The sequence below is a fragment of the Schistocerca piceifrons genome, chromosome 8, assembly GCF_021461385.2.
Source record: "Schistocerca piceifrons isolate TAMUIC-IGC-003096 chromosome 8, iqSchPice1.1, whole genome shotgun sequence".
Classification (NCBI taxonomy): domain Eukaryota; kingdom Metazoa; phylum Arthropoda; class Insecta; order Orthoptera; family Acrididae; genus Schistocerca; species Schistocerca piceifrons.
The window spans coordinates 409481657-409502998 of NC_060145.1; the positions used below are offsets into that span (position 1 = coordinate 409481657).

Below are 21342 nucleotides of genomic sequence, written 5' to 3' on the forward strand. Positions count from 1 at the left end.
CGCCTATGGCAGTTCCTGCTATGAAAACTTTCTTTGATGGAAACGTCTGATAAGTACTCTCGTTGAAACCTTGACAGGTAGGTGAGAAGCAGTGCATTATGGTCACTTACCTTTTTCACTAGTGTAAAATTCGTGCCCTCTAATCTTGAATAACGTAAGGGATTACTGATCATGTACATCATTACATTTCGATCACAGTGCATTCTACTGTACACAATATTAAACTCGTCAAGTGAAGCAAAAATTTGTAGCAAGTCATCTGATATCCTACTGGCTTTTAGCAATGCGCCTGGCTGCTCTCGTTAGATACGACTCGTCTTTCCTCCTGCTCGACATTGACTGAAGGATATTTGTGTGCGAGGACGAGAAAATTACTTTTAGTACATTTCACATCTCTTTATTTCGTTGTGGGTAAATACAGTTGCCGTGCAGCAGTGAGTGTCAGAATGGTTTGCGTGGTCCGCTGGTGGTGGCGGCGTTCCACGCGTGCTGTGATGGGCTGCGCTGATGGTTGCCTGAGTGTGGTCTCAGTGAGAGCTTCCTAGCCTCGCCAGTTTCTGAAACACAAGCCACAAATTCATTTCAACAGAGTTTTTTAGAGTAGAGAATCATTGCAAAGCTTGAAAAACTAGTATGATCAATCGTGCCATCAAGCTGAGCAGGCTGAACTAAAAACTACAAAATGTGCAACAATAAAGTTTATGACTAAACAGCACACCGTGAGCTCGGAATTGGCAGTAACAAAGTACACCGTATTAGAAAATATAAATACATTCGCGAATGGATCACTGAAAATTTTAACAATTAGGAAGCCTGAGAACCTGTAATTATGAAAATAGAAAACGAATTTCACTTTAAAAAAATTAGACAAAAATTACATTTCCTGTAACTGCAAAATCCGACGTTATAGAATAGTGATCAAACTAGAAAGACTCTTCTTGTCAGAGACACATGCTTTTCGACACAAAATGTCAACAAGTGAATTGGAAGTAAAAGAACTAAGAAATGAGAAAAATTTAAGGACCGAAATAAGTGATGGAATATGTCATCCAAAACCCTATGCAGAAACCTACAGTTCAAACACTAAATCAGAGTTACAATGCGTATCCTAACGGCTCAGCTAAATGGAAGCACAGAGAAAATGGATCCAAACTGTATAACCCATCGGAATCACACATTTTTGAAAAATAAGTTTGCTAGATCGAATTGATAAGAAACTAGGATCGCCAAATTTAAATGACCGAGATTCAATCAGGGAAGTCAACCACGTGATTTGGAGGAAGAACAGAGGAGGAGCAAAAAAGACACATGGGTGCAGCAACGGGGACACACTCACTTGTTGACGTCAAAGAATATTGGTCTAAAACCACCGCCAACAGGTATCGATTTCGCGTGACCTGGACGGCTCATTCGCTAACAATGAAGAATAAACAAATAGTACAGTAGTAGTATTGCTACAAAAGAAACTAGATTGCCCGCGTTTGCTATCTCTTTCTGGTTCTTCCAAGACTTCTTTTTCTATGTGGCGCATATTTCATTGTTTGTAGTGGTAATCGCCTCTTCAACATTCTTTTCACGAGGTCCACTTACTTTTATATTCATACGTTGTTCAATTGGCTCAACGTTTATCTCTTTGCCAATATCTTAGTTTTTATTTTATATAAAATCGTCCATCTTGTCATAGTTCTTAGGAACGTTGTTACAGACGCTTGAGTCTTAGTTCTCTAACGTTTATTAAAAGCCCAAGCACAATTGACGTAGAATAGCACAGGAACTGTCATAATTTTATAAAATTTATTATCATTTCTTTTTCCAGCTTATTTTTTAAAGTATGGTTCACTGTACCACATACCCAAATATTAGATTTTACCACTTTTATCAACAACTCGATCTTATAGATACTTGAAACTTAGTGCTTGCTCTATTATCTTGTCATGAATGACAATTTTTAATCTTACATGTTCGGCTATTTGGTCTATTATCTTGTCATACATCACAATTTTTGGCCTTATGTTCGACTCCCCTAAATGCTGTCACTTTTGTCTTGTCGCTAGAGACCTTCATATTATATTCCCGGCACAGTAAGCTTAGTTCGTGGACAGTGGTTTACCGTTCATCTTCTTCATCAAATGTAATTAATTGGTTATCAGCAAATAGACTATGTGTGTTCCGTATGATATTTTTAAAATAGTTTGAACTAAAAATTACTACTTTCTCAAGAGATCGTGAATTTATATATGTGCAGGATGTCCCAGGAGGAATGGTCAATATTTAGGTGTATGACAGGAACTCTCATTTGCAGCGAAAAACTTCATATTGACATATGTACAATTCCGAATGCATTCGCGTAGAAAGGTGATCCACTCATCGGAGTCATATGAACTTACCTCTTTAACTAAACAGCTGACGAGACCGTACGCTCTTTCACAGAAATCAGTTTCACCTGAAACAGAAATGAGACAATCGAATTACATAGAAGTTGCCATGATTTATAAGAAACGTTTTATTTGTGCTCAGAAACTGACGAAAACAGAGATCCAATTGAAATGGTAATGCACCAAATTAAAATATAAATGAAAATAAAAGATGCACACTACTAGAATATTTATTCAAAAAGTAAAGGATATTTCCGGAAACGAACATGGCTATTCCCTGAAGCGAAGAGTTACCACAGTTTTTTTTTTTTTTTTTTAATGGTTCAAATGGCTCTGAGCACTATGGGACTCAACTGCTGTGGTCATAAGTCCCCTAGAACTTAGAACTACTTAAACCTAACTAACCTAAGGACAGCACACAACACCCAGCCATCACGAGGCAGAGAAAATCCCTGACCCCGCCGGGAATCGAACCCGGGAACCCGGGCGTGGGAAGCGAGAACGCTACCGCACGACCACGAGATGCGGGCTTTTTTTTTAATAACATACCTAGGGATCTAGAATATTTCTCCACTTAGACATTTCGAACATTTTACAATTTGTCTTGTCTCCACATATGCTTAATTAAGCCCTCCACATTTCATTGCGTAACCTAATGATTCAACTGGTCCATAATACCGTCCCTGAGTGTTTATTAATAACATGTTCTTTGAGTTTTGGAACGAGCTGATCGTCCGCACAGGCTAGATCTGGGCTGCAGGGAACGTGGTTAAATATTTCACAATCGAGTCGGTTCTTAGCAGAATAATTTATACATTATGAATGAAACACACACAACACTGGTATAACATTCTACAATATTTATTATTAGTTACACGAACCTGTAGCACATACTATGCTGGATGGACCATTGATCGAGACTGGGCCAAATATCTCACGAAAAAAGCGCCAAACGAAACTTTTCTAGCTTGAAGGGGGAAACCAGATGGCGCTATGGTTGGCCCGCTAAATGGCGCTGCCATAGGTCAAACGGATATCAACTGCTTTTTTAAAGTAGGAACCCCCATTTTTATTACATTTTCGTGTAGTACGTAAAGATATATGAGTGTTTTAGTTGGACCACTTTTTTCGCTTTGTGATAGATGGCGCTGTAATAGTCACAAACATATGGCTCAGTATTTTAGACGAACGGTTGGTAACAGGTGGGTTTTTAAAATTAAAATACAGAACGTAGGTACGTTTGAACATTTTATTTCGGTTGTTCCAATGTGGTACCTGTACCTTTGTGAACTTATCACTTCTGAGAACGCATGCTGTTACAGCGTGATTACCTGTAAATACCACATTAATGCAATAAATGCTCAAAATGATGTCCGTCAACCTCAGTGCATTTGGCAATACGTGTAACGACATTCCTCTCAACAGCAAGTAGTTCGTATTCCGTAATGTTCGCACATGCATTGACAAGGCGCTGACGCATGTTGTCAGGTGTTGTCGGTGGATCACGATAGCAAATATACTTCACCTTTCCCCACAGAAAGAAATCCGGGGATGTCAGATCCTGTGATCGTGTGGGTCATGGTATGGTGCTTCGACGACAAATCCACCTGTCATGAAATATGCTATTCAATACCGGTTCATCCGCACGCGAGCTATGTGCTGGACATCCATCATGTTGGAAGTACATCGCCATTCTGTCATGCAGTGAAACATCTTGTAGTAACATCAGTAGAACATTACGTAGGAAATCAGAATACATTGCACCATTTAGATTGCCATCGGTAAAATGGGGGCCAATTATCCTTCTTCCCATAATGCCGCACCATACATTAACCCGGCAAGGTCGCTGATGTTCCACTTGTCGCAGCCATCGTGGATTTTCCGTTGCCCAATGGTGAATATTTACGTTATCGCTGTTGTGCATAGAAATATGGTACGGATGAAATCGGTGTTGATGTAGCATTCTCAACACCGACGTTTTTGAGATTCCTGATTCTCGCACAGTTTGTCTGCTACTGATGTGCGGATTAGCCACGCAGCAGCTAAAACACCTACTTGGGCATCATCATTTGTTGCAGGTCGTCGTTGACATTTCACATGTGGCTAAACACTTCCTGTTTCCTTAATAACGTAACTATCCGGCGAACGGTCCTGACACTTGGATGATGTCATCTAGGATACCGAGCAGCATACATAGCACATGCCTGTTGGGCATTTTGATCGCAATAGCCACAGATCAACTCGATATCGACCATTTCCGCAATTGATCCATTTTAACACGGGTAATGTATCACGAAGCAAATACCGTCCTCACTGACGTTATGTTACGTGATACCACGTACTTACACGTTTTTGACTATTACCGCGCCATCTGTCACAAAGCGAAAAAAGTGGTCCAACTAAAACATTCATATTTATTTACGTACTACACGAATATGTAATAAAAATGGGGGTTCCTATTTAAAAAACGTAGTTGATATCCGTTCGACCTATGGCAATGCCATCTAGCGGGCCAACCATAGCGCCATCTGGTTTCCCCCTTCAAGCTAGACGAGTTTCGTTCTCTGTAGTTTTTTTGTTTGATGCTTATTTCGTGAGATATTTGGCCCGGTCACTATCAATGGACCACCCTGTATACGACAGTCTGACAGGGCGATACGTATCCGCTTGAAGGAACACCACAGAAATTGAAAACTAAAAAAAAGGAGACTAGTTTTGCAGACCACATGCTTAAGGAAGACTATAGTTACAAAGTGAAACATGAAGTACTACATCGCATCCATAAAGGAATGAAGATGAACTATCTCGAAACAAAGGAAATTAATAAACACTTGTCCATCAACACAAGCTTAGTACTGAATGACCAGAGACAGTTCCCTTACTCGCCAGATACTACTCGTAACCCCATTCAAGCCATGTTGTAAATTATCCCTCTTAATTATATACCCCGTTTCCTTTATTTCAGTTACTACAATTTTTCTCGTTGTGTTCAAAAAATTTTACTTTGTATGATCACAGCTACTTCACTCAGCTGTTTAATATCACCATTATATCCTATGTGTTTTAATTTATGGTGGATTAAAGACACGATTATTTTCTTCAGCCATACCTTTGGAACATGTCACGAAAGTCTATGGCTGAAATATTTTCTCTATGTACAACTGTTGTTATTTGTCTACAGTTCATTAGTTAATGTGTCACCACTATTTTATCTTAGTTAAATAATTTTACATCGTATTTAGACTGAAATAAGTCCGCTTCTTTTTTCCTAATTCTAACATTAAAATTTTTCCTTTCTGTAAATGGAGATACTCTGTACATGCTGTGGTTTAAAATGTTTGATTCAACAAAATTTCACTGCACACATATTTATCTTTGTACCTGAAGATGGCTTCACAGCCAAAAACCGGTTCGTCTAAGAAATAAGGTTTATTGTAGAATATTACACCAGTGTTGTGAGTGTATCATTTATAGCTTGCTGCTCTGTTAAACAGAAGTCGTAGAATGTCAGCAAACAGTGCTGGAATTAGGGAAACACTGAGCAGATACGAGCAGGTGAAAATTTTCTGTCCTTTGTCAAAAAGAATTTGATACTTGAAAATTTAGTTAGAATGATGTGCCTGAGAGGTCATGGAAGTTCTGGTGATTTATAGAACAAGAGCAAAGTCGTAGTTACCGAAATTATTTACATAGTGGGTAGATTTTATTACATCGTACGTATGTAGGTTGGAACAAAAATATACTGACATTTCGAGGGGTTGTAGTGTTTTCGAGCACAAGTAGAGGCCAGGAACCCACCGCCACAAAAGTTATCCAACTATGCATTTTTTGATGCGGCCTAACAAAAATTCCCCTCCTGAACCAACCTCTTCATCTCAGAGCAACACTTGCACCCTACGTCCTCAATTATTTGTTGGATGTATTCCAATCTATGGTTCTTTATTCCACGATTCTGCGGAGTACCTCATCATTTCTCATCTTGTCAGTCCACCTAATGTTCGACATCCTTCTGTAACACCAGATCCCAAATGCTTTGATTCTTTTCTTTTCCGTTTTTCCCACTGTCCATGATACACTGGCATTCAATACTTTGATCCAAACGTATAGTGTCGGATATTTTCTCTTCGAATAAAGGGCTATGTTTGTAACTAGTAGTCTTCTCTTGACGAAGAATGCTCTCTTTGCCTGTACTAATATGCTTTTTAAGTCCTACTTTCATCGTCCATCATAAGTTATTTTACATCCAAGCTCGCAGAATTCCTGAACTTTGTCTACATCGTGGTCACCAGTTTTCTGTTACTTCAGATTAATTTCATGTTTTTTCGCTTTACTCTCAATCCAAATTCTGAAAACATTAGACTTCATGCCACTCAAGAAATCCTGTAATTTTTCTTCACTTTCACTATTTCAAGAATGTCAGCGAATCTTATCGTTGATACCCTTTCACCTTGAATTTTAACTATACTCTTGAATCTTTCTTTTTTTATTAGTCGCATTGCTTCTTTGACGTATAAAGTGAACTGTTGAGATGAAAAACCACATTCCTGTTATACACACTTCTTAATCCGTTCATTTCGTTGTTGATATTTCAGTCTTATTATTCCCTATCAGTTCTTGTAAGTACAGTATATTACCCGTCTTTCCCTAGTTCTTACTCCTACTTTCCTCAGGTTCCTTGCAACGTTTTACATTGTCCAGCGCTTTTCCTGCGTCGAAAAATCCTATTTTGATTACAGATTCCATTATCAGGCACCAGGATCAGAACTGAGTCTCTAGTGCCTTTACTTCCCCTAAAACCAAAGTGAATGCCATCTAACAGGTCCTCAGTTTTGTTTTTCCCCCTTTTCAGCTACAGCTGCTTCTGTAGTGATTCAAGGACAGTTTACGCGCTCCAGAATGAGATTTCCACTCTACAGCGGAGTGTGCGCTGATATGAAACCTCCTGGCAGATTAAAACTGTGTGCCGGACCGAGACTCGAACTCGGGACCTTTGCCTTCCGTGGGCAAGTGCGCTACCAACTGAGCTACCCAAGCACTACTCAGGGCTCGTCCTCAGAGCTTTACTTCTGCCAGTACCTCTCCTGCGTAGGAGAGCTTCTGTAAAGTTTGGAAGGTAGGAGACGAGGTACTGGCAGAAGTAAAGCTGTGAGGATTAAGTCGTGATTGGGTAGTTCAGTTGGTAGAGCACTTGCCCGCGAAAGGCAAAGGTCCCGAGTTCGAGTCTCGGTCCGGCACACAGTTTTAATCTGCCAGGAAGTTTCAGTTTACGTGCTATTATTAGCTGAAATTTAATCAGAAATTAGTGTTTTCCCTCTTTCCTTCTAACGACGCCATACTCTGCTATAGCTCTGTTTTCTTTTCCTTCTGCAACTACCACGTTCCAGTCCCCCATTATTATTAGCTAGTTAACCACTTTTGTGTTCCACAGATCATTTGATCGAGCTCTTTTATCGACATAATGTCGAACGACTCAGTTTACAGGACATGTATCCAAGATTAGTGCTAATATTAATATTCATTATTTTTTAGTGCTACTCATGCAACTACACTTAAAAACAAAATCCTTTTTTTACTTTTTAACTTGTTTTGCTACCTGCCAGACATTTTATGTGGTTAAGCAAATTTTTGTTGCTGATAATTGAACTCCTTTCTGAACCACTGATAGCTTTAATGATGGACAATAATGGTCATTAGATTTTCATTTCCTTGAATTGCCCGTTCAATAGCCTCATATTCTCTTTCTTTTTAACATTTGAGTGACGTCCGCACGTATATGCATACCTCAACTGTAGTTGATGACTTCGTTTTACTGTTTATTCTGATAAGAACAACCTTATTTATGAATTTGTTCACAGTAACTCACTCTCAGCCCCATCTTCCTATACATAAAGAATCCTACTGCCGGCGTCGGTGGCAGAGGGGTTCTAGGCGCTTCAGTCCGGAACCGCGCTGCTGCTACGGTCGCATGGTCGAATCCTGCCTCGGGCATGGATGTGTGTGATGTCCTTAGGTTACTTAGGTTTAAGTAGTTCTAAGTTCTGGGGACTGATGACCTCAGATATTAAGTCCCATAGTGCTCAGAGCCATTTGAACCATTTTTGAATCCTACTCCCGTTTTACCATTTTCTGCTGCTGTTGACGTTACCCTTCATTCGTCTTGCTAGAAACACTGTATGTAGACTGAGTCTCTGCATTTTTCTTTTCAGATTTTGTGGCTTCCCTACCATGTTCAAACTTCCGACATTCCACGCTCCTACTTTCGTTAGTTACTCCACCTTTTTCTCATGATTACTCTCTCTGAGATCCGAATGGGGAACTAATCAGGAATCTTTTGCGAGTGGAAAGCTTGTCGTGACACTTTTTGAATTACAGGACACGTGTGAAAACACATTATATGTCTCTGAAGCGGTGATTTCCGCAGCGTTCTGCATCCTCATGCCGTTGATCACTGCTGATTCTTCCTCTTTTTGCGGCAGTCCTCTACTCCAAAAGGAAGATACTGCCCTGAAATTCTGTCCACTAAAGTGCGTTTAAGCTGCAGAGGAAAAAGCACCTGTTAGGCCATCGCTTTTCAGGAAAACTTTAGTTGTACCACTGACAGCCGTCATTGTGGTTAGTGGAATGTTATTCACATAGGAGTGGATGCAATAGACGCAACCTTCTGAACACATTAAGGTTCATTGGGAGGAGTCCCCCACCGATCTGTCAAGGATGATTTACGTTTGCTGCCGGAGTGGTGTCTTATTTCCGGGGGTACCCCTATAACTTCCTTTCAGAGCATTGGTCACTACTCTAAGTGAGTCAATCAAGACAACCCGTAGATACCGATGAAGTTTGGTGATGTATTTTTGCTATCTCATCGCCTCTCTCCCTTCTGCCCCCCTCCCCCCTCTCTCACACTTTGTCTGTAGAAACATGTTTGAAGAGATTGTAAAGGAGAACGTGAAGTGATCGGTATCTCACCTCTGCCAGCGACGCAGTTGTCGACCATTTCACTGAGGCCCTCGATGTTAGTCTCGTTAGGGAAACGGCGAGTCATCACTTTGATCAGGTCGACATCGAAGTCACCTTCCGAATCGATCTGTAAAAAGACAAAAAGGTTGTACAATATGAAACTAGAAAAACGTAAGGTTTACAAGATGAATGATTTGAATTGGTTGTATGTGAAATGTCACTCCTTCGCATCGTTCTCTACGTTCCTGCAAATCGATCTTGTCATAACTTTGAAAGGAAGTAAAATACAAATATTCATATAAAAGTCTTTGTTTGAATCTGTTTACCAGAGACATGTAGCCTGTTCTCTAAGTGTGCTCAGCTCATCGGGTGAGAAAACAATCGTTAAAAGATTGCACCGATTTAATGATCCTTTTCCCTCTAACTCCAAGGACCGATGACTTTGTAGTGTAGTCCACTTAAACTCCATGTATCACCACAATCCAATCCGAGGTGGTAGTGCGTATCCAATGGCAACGTTCTCGACGAGGCTTAAACTCTAATCTTCCTTCTTTTTGCTGTAGGTTGTGAATTAAATCGGATTCCAATCCTGTACATAAGTTTTCTCTGTGCGAGCCTCTAAAGGGTAGAATAATCGTTACATAGGGAGTATTTAGTCCATGACACATTCATCTGGCGCATGTCAAATTTCTGTCTTGGTGTATCAATTAACGGAATGAACAACTCAACAATTCACACTGCTAAGGTTCAAGCCTGGAACACCGACAAAGTATAATTGATAGAGGATTAACTTACACCGTGGACTCTTAAGGCTACAAGCAATCGAAGAAGAAATGAAAGATTAAGGTTTAACATCTCGATGATGTGGTGATTAGACACATATCTCAAGTTCGCGTTGCACTGTGACGAGAAGGAAATCGGTCGTAAGTTTAAATGGAACCATCCGGCGGATTTCTTAAGTGATTTAAAGAAACTATGTGGAATATAAACGTGGGAAGCTAGGAAGAAAATTCTACCCAGTCATCCAGAATAGCAGTATCTCATAACTCTGCCACCTAGCTCGCTCATTCAGATCACAATCTGTAAGACTCATATACGGGATCTGTACTAAAGAGGTTTTACGTGTGATTCTGAGGCATTTCGTGACGTGCTGTTTCGATCTACGGCTGAAGGGCCGGATTACAATTGAGGATATATGCTCATTCGAGGAGATGCAAGACGATCGAGCAGCCAAAGGAAGAAAATTACTGCTATGACAAGATTACGTTGTAATATCAAGTGGTTGTGTTGTATATGCAGAAGTGTGCTGAGGAATGGGTGTTGGTATGGCTTATAATATTATAATATATGTATATAATATTATAATATATAATATACATATTAGTGTAGGGTTGTCAGCAATGTATAATACCTGTTGTTCGGTCGTATACAACACTCGTATACCCTTGGTTAAAAGTTGTCATGAAACGCTGATGTCTTTAGTTACAGTGATTAATGTTTACAGCTACCAACACTCCTGTTGATGGGTGATCTCATTGTCACACCAAATTACATCCACCGGAAACAGGAAACGTGCCGCAATTGTAATGAGAGGCAATGCAGTCTATCAAAGCATGTTGAGTCGTTTAGTCAAAGCATGTTGAGTAGCCTGTCGGGGTGACCGAGCGGTTCTAGGCGCCACAGACTGGAAGCGCGCGACCGCTACGATCGCAGGTTCCAATCCTTCCTCGGGCATGGATGTGTGTCATGTCCTTAGGTTAGTTAGGTTTAAGTAGTTCTAAGTTCCAGGGGACTGATGACCTCAGTAGTTGAGTCCCATAGTACTCAGAGCCATTTGAACCATGTTGAGTAGTTTGTCTGTCAGTACACCCCTGACAGAAACGGTGAATCATCCAGAATACATGGTCGGATGTCACTGTAACTTCGAACATATAAACACTATCGGTGGCTATGTAATTAATTAAAGTTGCGTTTCTCTCTGGATGGCTGAGCCCCCATCAGAGTGCATTTGGGTTGTTCGTGTTCAGCGTTCAGTCGAGTCGGCCCTAGATGACTCCTGACAGGTTCGAATCCTGCCACGGGCATGGATGTGTGTGATGTCCTTAGGTTAGTTAGATTTAATTAGTTCTAAGTTCTAGGGGACTGATGACCTTAGCAGTTAAGTCCCATAGTGCTCAGAGCCGTTTTGACTCCTGACAGCTTGCAGCGCTGTTGCCAGCTTTCAGCTGCGAAGTGCTAACGGCTGCAGGCTGAAACAGTAGCCGTCTACTGTAACGACAATGAGGCGTCGCCACAGAGGCATTTACACAATCGCATTACGTTATTGGTTGAGGTAGGCCCGCGAAGCTTCCGCACCCAACCCTGCCGCAACTGACAGGAACTAACTTACGACGAAACATCCACAGGGCTGGTAGTGAATATAAAGGGCGTGAAGCTCAGATGTTGATTGATCACGTTAAGGGCATGTGTAGCCATGTGAGACAGCTTTATCAGCAGTTTGAAAGAGGCCTCACTATGTGTCTCCATTTGGCCCACTGGTAGAATATCTACGTCTGGGGGGCATTCAGATGTGACAATGATTCGATGTTGGACTGCACTGGAATGTGAGAATAGGCAATGTTCCAGTTGACAACGTCTGACCACCGCAAGCGGAAATACTGTGCACCAAGCATATCATAACTCCATCATATCTGTGTCTGCCATCCGAAAACATGTAATGGACCCTCTATAACATTCAGTGTCATTCCAAACCATTAATGGGCGACTAGCGTCAGCCATACTAGCGAATTACAGGCCTACCCTTAAAACCACAACAAAAACGGCTGCGTTTGGAGTGGTTCCTTGACTGGGAACCATGGACTGCTTATGCAAGACGTCGTATTTTGTTCAGCGGGAATCGCCGTTCTGCTGTACCACGGATCTTCGGCGGTTTTGACGGCGGTCTGCAGAGAGGTCCCCTTCTTCCAATGTTATGGGGAGATACAGCGGCATTACTCCTGGAGTCTGGCGTACGGAGCCATCGGCTATGGCTTTAAGTCACGGCTGTTAGTGAGGGAACTCTCGACGGGAGCAATCGTACGTCACGGTCATCCTACGCCCTCAAGTATTGCCTCTCGTGCGACAGTATTGTGTTGCCATTTTTCACCAGGGTAGCTACAAAATCTAAAAAGGGAAATGCAAAGTCTCAATCTGGATATAGTAGGGGTCAGTGATGTGAAATGGAAAGAAGACAAGGATTTCTGGCCAGATGAGTATAGGGTAATATCAACAGCAGCAGAAAATGGTATAACTGTGGAGGATTCGTTATGAATAGGAAGGTACGGCAGACACTGTGTGTCACTGTGAACAATTCAGTGATAGGGTTGTTCTTAAAAGAATCGACAACAGACCAACATTGTCAACGATAGGTTAGGTATGCATGCGGACGTCGCGAGCTGAAGATGAAGAGATAGAGAAAGTATATGAGGATATGGAAAGGATAATACAGTACGTAAAGGAAGATGAAAATCTAATAGTAATGGGGGATTGGAATGTAGTTGTAGGGGGAGACGTAGGAAAAGAGGTTAGAGAAGAATATGGGATTGGTAGTAGGAATGAGAGAGGAGAAAGACTATTTCAGTTCTGTAATAGCGAGTGTGCTGTTCATAGATAAAAAAAGGTAACTGCGAAGAAACCATGGGTAAAAGGACTGACTCATATAAGAAATTCAAAATAACCTTCGGTGAAATTAAAAGCAAGGGTGGTAAAATTTAGAGTCCAACGGGAATTCCACTGTTAAATACAGAGGAGAGAGCGGATAGGTGGAAAGAATACATTGAAAGCCTATATGAGGGAGAAGATTTGTCTTATGTGATAGAAGAAGAAACAGGAGTCGATGTAGAAGAGATACGGTATCCAGTATTAGAATCAGAATTATAGTGCGATTTGGAGGACTTAACATCAAATACGGCAGAAGAGATGGATAACATTCCATCAGAATTTCTAAAATCATTGGGGCAGGGGCAACCGAACGACTATTCGCGTTGGTGTGTGGAATGTGTGTGTCTGGCGACATATCATTTGATTTGCGGAAAAAATATCATCCACACAATTCCGAAGACTGCAAGAGCTGGCAAGTGCGAGAATTATCAGACAATCAGCTTAACAGCTCATGTATGCAAGTTGCTGACAAGAATAATAAACAGAAGAATGGAAAAGAAAAATGAGAATGTGTTAGATGACGATCAGTTTGAATTTAGAAAAGGTAAAGGCACGAGTGAAGCAATTGTGAGATTGCGGTTGAAAATGGAAGCAAGACTAAAAAAAATTAAGACACGTTCATTGGATCTGTTGACTGGATAAAGCATTCGACAGTGTATATTGGTGCAAAATGTTCGTAATTTTGCGAAAAGTAGATGTATGATACAAGGAGAGACGTGTAATATACAACATGTACAAGAGCCAAGAGGAAATAATAAGAGTGGACGACCAAGAACGGATTAAAAAGGGTGTAGCTTTGCGCCCCTACTGTTCAATCTGTACATGGAAGAAATAATAATGGAAATAAAAGAAAGGTTCAAGAGTAGAATTAAAATTCAAGGTGAAAGGTAGTCAAAGATAAGATTCGCTGATGACGTTGAAGAAGAATTATATAATATATAATGGACTGAACAATCTAATGAGAACAAAATATGGGTTGAGAGTAAATCGAAGAAAGACGAAAGCAATGGGAAGTAGCAGAAATGAGAACAGCGAGAAACTTAACATTAGGAGCGATGGTCATGAAGTAGATGAAGTTAAGGAATTCTGCTACCTTGCAGCAAAATAACCAACGACGGACGGAGCAAGAAGGACATCAAAAGCAGACTAGTACTGCCAAAAAGGGCGTTCCTGCCCATGAGAAGCCTACTGATACCAAAAATTGACCTTAATTTGAGGAAGAAATTACTGAGTATTTATGTTTGGAGCAAAACATTGTCCGGTAGTGAAACATGAATTGTGGGAAAACCAGAATAGAAGAAAGTCGAAGCATCTGAGATGTGGTGCTACAGACGACTGTTGAAAATTAGGTGGACTGATAAGGTAAGGAATGAGGATGAGGATGTCCTGAGCAGAATCGTAGAGGAAAGGAATATGTAGAAAACACTGATAAGGGCAAGGGACAGGACTATAGGACGTCTGTTAAGACATCGGGGAATTACTTCCATGGTACTAGAGGGAGCTGCGCTAAGTTCTATGTTCATTTTGTAGGATAGACTGTTATAGGGCGCCCATGTACGTAACTTGTCTGTGGTAATTCAGCACTGAACGGTCACCGATGAGAGACATGCTAGTATGTCTTAGAGTGCAATATCAGACGTACCATGCCTAATAAGGCACTGTGGTGCTGACATCAACTTTAGGGTACACTTCTTTACCAGACGAATTTCACGTGTAAAATTGGAATTACTGATGAAGGGCGGGAGTATTTAAAGGCAGCTTTCATAAGAAGGAGTAGTCACAGCAGAAAGAGATATCATCTTTCGTCATAGTCCTAAGCTGATATTCGGTTTACATTTCAGCATAGTTGTATCTCTTCATTTACGCCCCAAAGTTTCAAATTTTTCTGCAGTTCATAGGCACTTCAATTAAACTGGCTTCTCACGTAACACTGACCTGATAGTAATGAATGAGAGAAAGTGACTGGCGAAGTGTTTTGTCAACTGGAGAGGAATGGGGAGAAAGTTGCACATATGCTTGGGTAAGGTACTATCGCAGTATCCCTTAGAAGCCATTTATGGAAACCAGGAAAAGGTTTCATAAAGATTGTGATGGAAGTAATAGTGTGCAAGCATGAATTCCCTTTATTTCATCAGAGCACAATCAGTTTCACCTTCTTGGTCGATGTCAAGAGCCTTAAAACGTAAAGATATAAGTGATTACAAAAGTTCGTTTTAGCTGGATGGGGATCTGATCCTATAAAATTTAGCGTCGAAATGGACACTATCTCATGAAGACCCCAGACGCCTTTCTAATTAGAGGTTTTAACGTAATTAGCAGCGTGACAGTATACATAATCTTTATAGTGCGATTATACGTGTATTTGTGACGCAATGCTTCACTATTTTCTCTATCGGGCTATTGAAGATTACAGTCCAGTCGGAACACGCATAGCCGTAGCAATACTTGGACCGGTTTTGATTGTAATGAACTTTAACAACCTATATAACGTAATTAAATCCTGTATTCAGAAAATACCCGATGTTTTATTAATGAACTAGTATTTGTTTAAAATTTTAATCGCATGTTTTAACACAGTAATGATGTTCAGTAAGTTTTTAGGTTTTGTAGCGTTTTCCTTTACTCTTTCTGTTGTTTTATCCATTAGTGCAGATACTGGTATGATAAAAAGAACATTACTTGTAGTAGCTGCAGCCGTTCGCATTTTCATTTGAGTAAAATGACAGCGGATAGTCAATCAATTGCATCACGTTTCATTTATTCAAGTCCTGTTCCACCAACCTCCTGTCAGTATCTGCGGGGATACACATTGCTAAATTGTTCCGTGTGTATTCAGATCTGTTTTCTGTTGACTGTTCGGGACTAAGTAGCATAAATATTTATTATTCCATAATTTTAGCTGGTAAAGATGATTTTATTATTCGTACCGATTGCTCTCTGATGTTCTCGCTGGGTCTGTAATGATTTCATAAACTTCCAGGTAAAAAGATTATATTTATTTTCCCATATTTCTTTATTTCTGTATGTGACATATCCTGAATTGAAAGCCCCTGTTAACCTTCCGTATGCACACTTTTTGAACTTGAATATACCTACGCATGTTAAGAAGCGTCTGTATTTCCCGAATCAGGAAATAATGTCCACCCTGAGACGTGTACTACAAACATGAAAGACATGTATGATGGTGTAAGACGATGAAACTACCCGTAGAAGAAACGTCTTTAAAGAAATACTTCCAAGCACGGGACAAGCGATGTCGTCTGAGAATACTGCGCTACAAACGACAACAAAGGTGTGCGTCTTTTAGACTTCATATTGCAAATAGATATCTAAATGCACTAATAATCTTGGAAATGGGAGCCTTCCGTACATGAATAAAATGAACCACTTTAGTTTGAAGAAGAATGAAGGATTTAATGAGAGCGGCAAAACACTTACCTCACCGGACCTGTCCGTCAGGCAGTGTATGTAGCACTGAAACAAAGCATGCCGTTGTGATTCTTCGTTAATTATAAAAATAAAACAATGTATTTATGGATTCAAGGAAAAAAAACCAAAAATTAGCTCACCTTAGCCACGTAGTCGTTCTCGTTTTGCAGTCTGCCGTGGGAGAAAAAGTAGTTCAGAGTAACTGAAAAAGCGGGAAAATTGTTAATTGGTTTCAAGTATGTCACACTACACAGACAGATAAAAGATGGATACTGAATCAGAATTTTAAACTGTAGGTCAAATATTCTGAGTTCGATGTTAGTCAAAAAAACTACGTCCCGTGGTAGTGAAGTTGGAGTTAGTAAAAGAAAAAATTGTCCCTGGATACTTAAGTTTACCCCTCCCTACCGTAAATACGAATGCTTGCGTAAGGTATGTGTGTAACATTCGTTTGTATCATCACAGCAGTCCTTCCTAAAGTCAGATATGATGCGACCGGATAGACGACGTGATTTTCGCACGATTTGTGTACTTCATCTGTTTCTTAGTCACTGGCCTCCTCAGTACTTCTGCTCACGCATCAAATACATATCTTCATTCCGCAACTGCACTCATATTCATAAATTAAGGATAAGACAGATGCATGGTGAAACAATGCTCTGGTGGGCGGTTTCCGGGTTTAAATCACCTCGGGGTGTGACCACACGGTGCATTTGACCTGCGGTCGTTGTACGGTGGCGCTGGCAGCAGTCCACATACGCAGAGGTGTGTTGGTGCATGTCAGAGTACGGTGCAGCGAGTAAGTGGGCACACGTTTTCAGACGTGCTAATGGTGACTGTGGGTTGAAAATGGCTCAAAGAATACATACTGATGTCGTTATGAGGGCTAGAATACTATGGCGACTGGAGGCTGGTCAAAGAGCAGGTCGTAGCACGGGCCCTCCATGTGATCTCACGATTATGGCAACGATTACAGCAGACAGGAAACGTGTCCAGGCGCTACAGTACGGGACGTCCACAGTGTACAACACCGCAAGAAGATCGGTATCTCACCATCAGTGCCCGCAGACGGCCGCGGAGTACTGCAGGTAGCCTTGCTCGGGACCTTACCACAGCCACTGGGTCTCCAGACACACAGTCTACAGACGACTGAACAGACATGGTTTATTCGCCCGGAGACCTACAAGGTGCATTCCACTGACCCCTGGTCACAGGAGACCCCGTAAGGCCTGATGTCAAGAACACAGTACATGGTCATTGGAACAGTGGTCCCCGGTTATGTTCACGGATGAGTCCAGCTATAGTCTGAACAGTGATTCTCGCCGGGTTTTCACCTGGCGTGAACCAGGAACCAGATACCAACCCCTTAATGTCCTTGAAAGGGAACTGTACGGAGGTCGTGGTTTGATGGTTGGGGTGAGATTATGGTTGGTGCACGTACACCCCTGCATGTCTTTGACAGAGGAACTGTAACAGGTCAGGTGTATCGGGACGTCATTTTGCACCAGTATGTCTGCCTTTTCAGCGGTGCAGTGCGTCCGACTTTCCTCCTGATGGATGATAACGCACGGCCTCGCGAGTTTCCATCTTGGAGGAGTACCTTCAGACAGAAAATATCAGGCGAATTGGGTGGCCTGCCTGTTCTCCAGACCTAAACCCCATCGAGCACGTCTAGGATGCTCTCAGTCGACGTATCGCTGCACGTCTTCAAACCCCTATGACACTTCAGGAGCTCCGACAGGCACTGGTGCAAGAATGGGAAGCTATACCCCAGCAGCTGCTCGACCACCTGATCCAGAGCATGCCAACCCGTTGTGCGGCCTGTGTACATGTGCATGGTGATCATATCCCATATTGGCGTCGGGGTACATGCACAGGAAACCGAGGCGTGTTGTAGCACATGTGATTTGGGACGGTTTTCTCAACTTATCACCAATACCGTGGAGTTACAGATCTGTGTCTTGTGTGCTCCCTATGTGCCTATGCTATTAGCGCAAGTTTTGTGTAGCGCCACATTGTGTGGCACCACATTCTGCAATTATCCTTAATTTATGAGCATGAGTGTATGTATTAACGAAAGTATGAATGGCGATCATGCAAATGTAGGCGTGGAAGGACTCAATGTGTACAAAAAAAGTGAGCCTAGGCTTCAGTTTAGAATGGCACTTCTCCTCCAACACTCAGCATTTCTCCTACAGTGCCTGCCCGTAACCCCCACCACTACCGCTCTCTCCACGACCTTCCAGCCAACTGCGCCGGCCGCGTTACACTGCGCGGACTGTACGAATGCAGGCAGCTTCGTCCGTCGCTGGGGCAGTAGCGGGGTATTCAGACATTTCGATGGCGCTTGGTGGCTCTAGTAAGTGACCTCAACTGCAACTGCCCTGGCATGTTTTAAAGCTATCCATGCGCCCATGCTAGGCTTGTCGAACCAGTCGGACTTTGAATCGGTATCCGCTGTATGCCGTATGCCTACCTATGTTTTTCCTGCTGCAGGCCGCCGCTGAGTGGGACGAGCATTGAACCAATACTCTCGTAATCACCGAGACGCAGGACGCCAGCTATCTCCCGACGCTCGCTTCGACTGGGCGAAATACAGCCACGTCACCAACAGCGTAACAACATTCGGCCCCTGTATGCCAACCACAGTGCTCGTGACGCCGATTCTTGCCAACGTGAGCCGCCAGAAAGCCACCTGAGCAGGCCCAGGAAATGATTTCTAAGCGGCGACCTACACTACAAATAACTGAAGACGTACATGACTGTGTAAGGCGGTGAAAATACCTGTAAAAGAAACATCTTTAGGAAAGTACTTCCAAGCAAGCGACAACATAGACTTCATTCATCGACACTAGCTCGCAGCAACGGACGCGGGTTCACGCCTGTACCAACTATAGCTTGCTGGAGTAATAGAGTTTGCATCTACGCCATTTTTCTCGCTGCAGCCACTTTAAACTCTGACTGACTTCCGTTGCGTTTGCAAAACCCAATGAAGCCAGAGTGTCCACGTGGAAGTGCCATCGCCGTCCTCATAGAAGAACGGTTCTCCCTGCCCCCCCCCCCCTCCCCCCCCACCGCCCTAGTCCCTGTAGCGGTCATTGCACTCCCTGATTCCTGACCCTCTAATTTTTTTTCCCCCACCACACCGCTACAATAGACAATAGAACATAACCTCCTTTTGCGCCTAACAACTGTGGAATAAATTACCCTGATAAGTATCTTATCCAAAAATTACACTGCACCTAAGAGAAGACTTAAGTTATGTCTGTTAATCCCTTAAAGCCGTGTGCCACGAATTCACATCATACCAATTCGACACCAGTAAATGGTACATTGAATGATATTTTCACTGTGCAGCGGAGTGTGCGCTGATAGTAACTTCGCGGCGGATTAAAACTGTATGCCGCACCGAGACTCGGACTCGGGACCTTGGCCTTTCGTGGGGAATTGCTCTACCAACTGAGCTACCCAAGCACGACTCACGCCCCCTCCTCACAGCTTTACTTCTGCCAGTACCTCGTCTCCTACCTTCCAAACTTTACACAAGCTCTCCTACGAATCTTGCAGAACTAGCACTCCTAAAAGAATGGATATTGTGGAGACATGGCTTAGCCACAGCCTGGGTGATGTTTGCAGACTGAGATTTTTACTCTGCAGCGGAGTGTGTGGTAGAGCACTTGCCCGCGAAAGGCAAAGTTCCCGAGTTCGAGTCTCGATCTGGCATACAGTTTTAATCTGCCAGGAAGTTTCATATCAGCGCACACTCCGCTGCAGAGTGAAAATCTCATTCTGGAAAACTCCCCCAGGCTGCGGCTAAGACATGTCTCCGCAATATCCTTTCTTTCAGGATGCTAGTTCTACAAGGTTCGAAGGAGAGCTTTTGTAAAGTTTGTAAGGTAGGAGACGATGTACTGGCAGAAGTAAAGTTGTAAGGATGGGGCGTGAGTCGTGCTTGGGTAGCTCAGTTGGTAGAGCACTTGCCCGCGAAAGGCAAAGGTCTCGTGTTCGAGTCTCGGTTCGGCACACAGTTTTAATCTGCCAGCAAGTTTTATAAATGGTACATTAATTGTGTTTGAGAGCTAGTGACGTTATGTATACTCGAAGCAACTAACGTTTCTGAAATGTGCAACCATTTCACGAGTGTTTCGGATAATTCTCGAGCGCCTTGCATTTCATATGCCTTTGTTCACGGCACCTGTGCTCACGAGTCCGCCCCTGTTAGCTGAGTGGTCAGCGCTGCGGAATGCCAAGCCATGGGGCCTGAGTTCGATTCCCGGCTGGGGCAGGAGATTTTCTCCGCTCAGGGACTGTGTGTTGTTATCATCATTTCATCCCCATCTCCGACTCAAAACTCGCCCAATGTGGCGTCGAATGCAATAAGTACTTGCCTTCGGCGGCCGAACTTCACCGGGGGGGGGGGGGGGGGGGGGGGGGGCCCAGGCCTACAATGCCGTACGCTCATTTCCATTTGTGCTCACGTGCAGTTATCGTAGTTGTTTCAAGAATTACAGTTAGATGTATAAATGCCTTCAGTTCTGAAAATGGTTTGTTTCTTCGACACTACTGGACATTAAAATTGCTACTCCACGAAGATGACGTGCAACAGACACGAAATTTAACCTACAGGAAGAACATGCTGTGATATGCAAATGATTAGCTTTTCAGAGCATTCACACAACTTGCTGACATGAGAAAAGTTTCCAACCGATTTCTCATACACAAACAGCAGTTGACCGGCGTTGCCTGGTGAAACGTTGTTGTGATGCCTCGTGTAAGGAGGAGAAATGCGTACAATCACGTTTCCGACTTTGATAAAGGTCGGATTGTAGCCTATCGCGATTGCGGTTTATCGTATCGCGACATTGCTCCTCGCGTTGGTCGAAAT

The 21342-nt window shown here is 42.4% G+C and overlaps 1 protein-coding gene across 1 annotated transcript in view; it reads right to left on the reverse strand.

Annotated features, from left to right (window-relative positions):
* Positions 1-381: 381 nt before the first annotated feature.
* LOC124711995 overlaps positions 382-21342 on the reverse strand; it is a 34867-nt gene continuing 13906 nt past the window's right edge. The window contains exons 3-7 of the mRNA XM_047242281.1: positions 16598-16659; positions 16467-16502; positions 9339-9456; positions 2388-2443; positions 382-557 (exon numbers count right to left, since the gene is read on the reverse strand). Coding sequence (XP_047098237.1) covers positions 528-557; positions 2388-2443; positions 9339-9456; positions 16467-16502; positions 16598-16659 — 302 coding nt within the window. The 3' untranslated portion in view covers positions 382-527. The remainder of the gene's footprint in view (positions 558-2387; positions 2444-9338; positions 9457-16466; positions 16503-16597; positions 16660-21342) is intronic.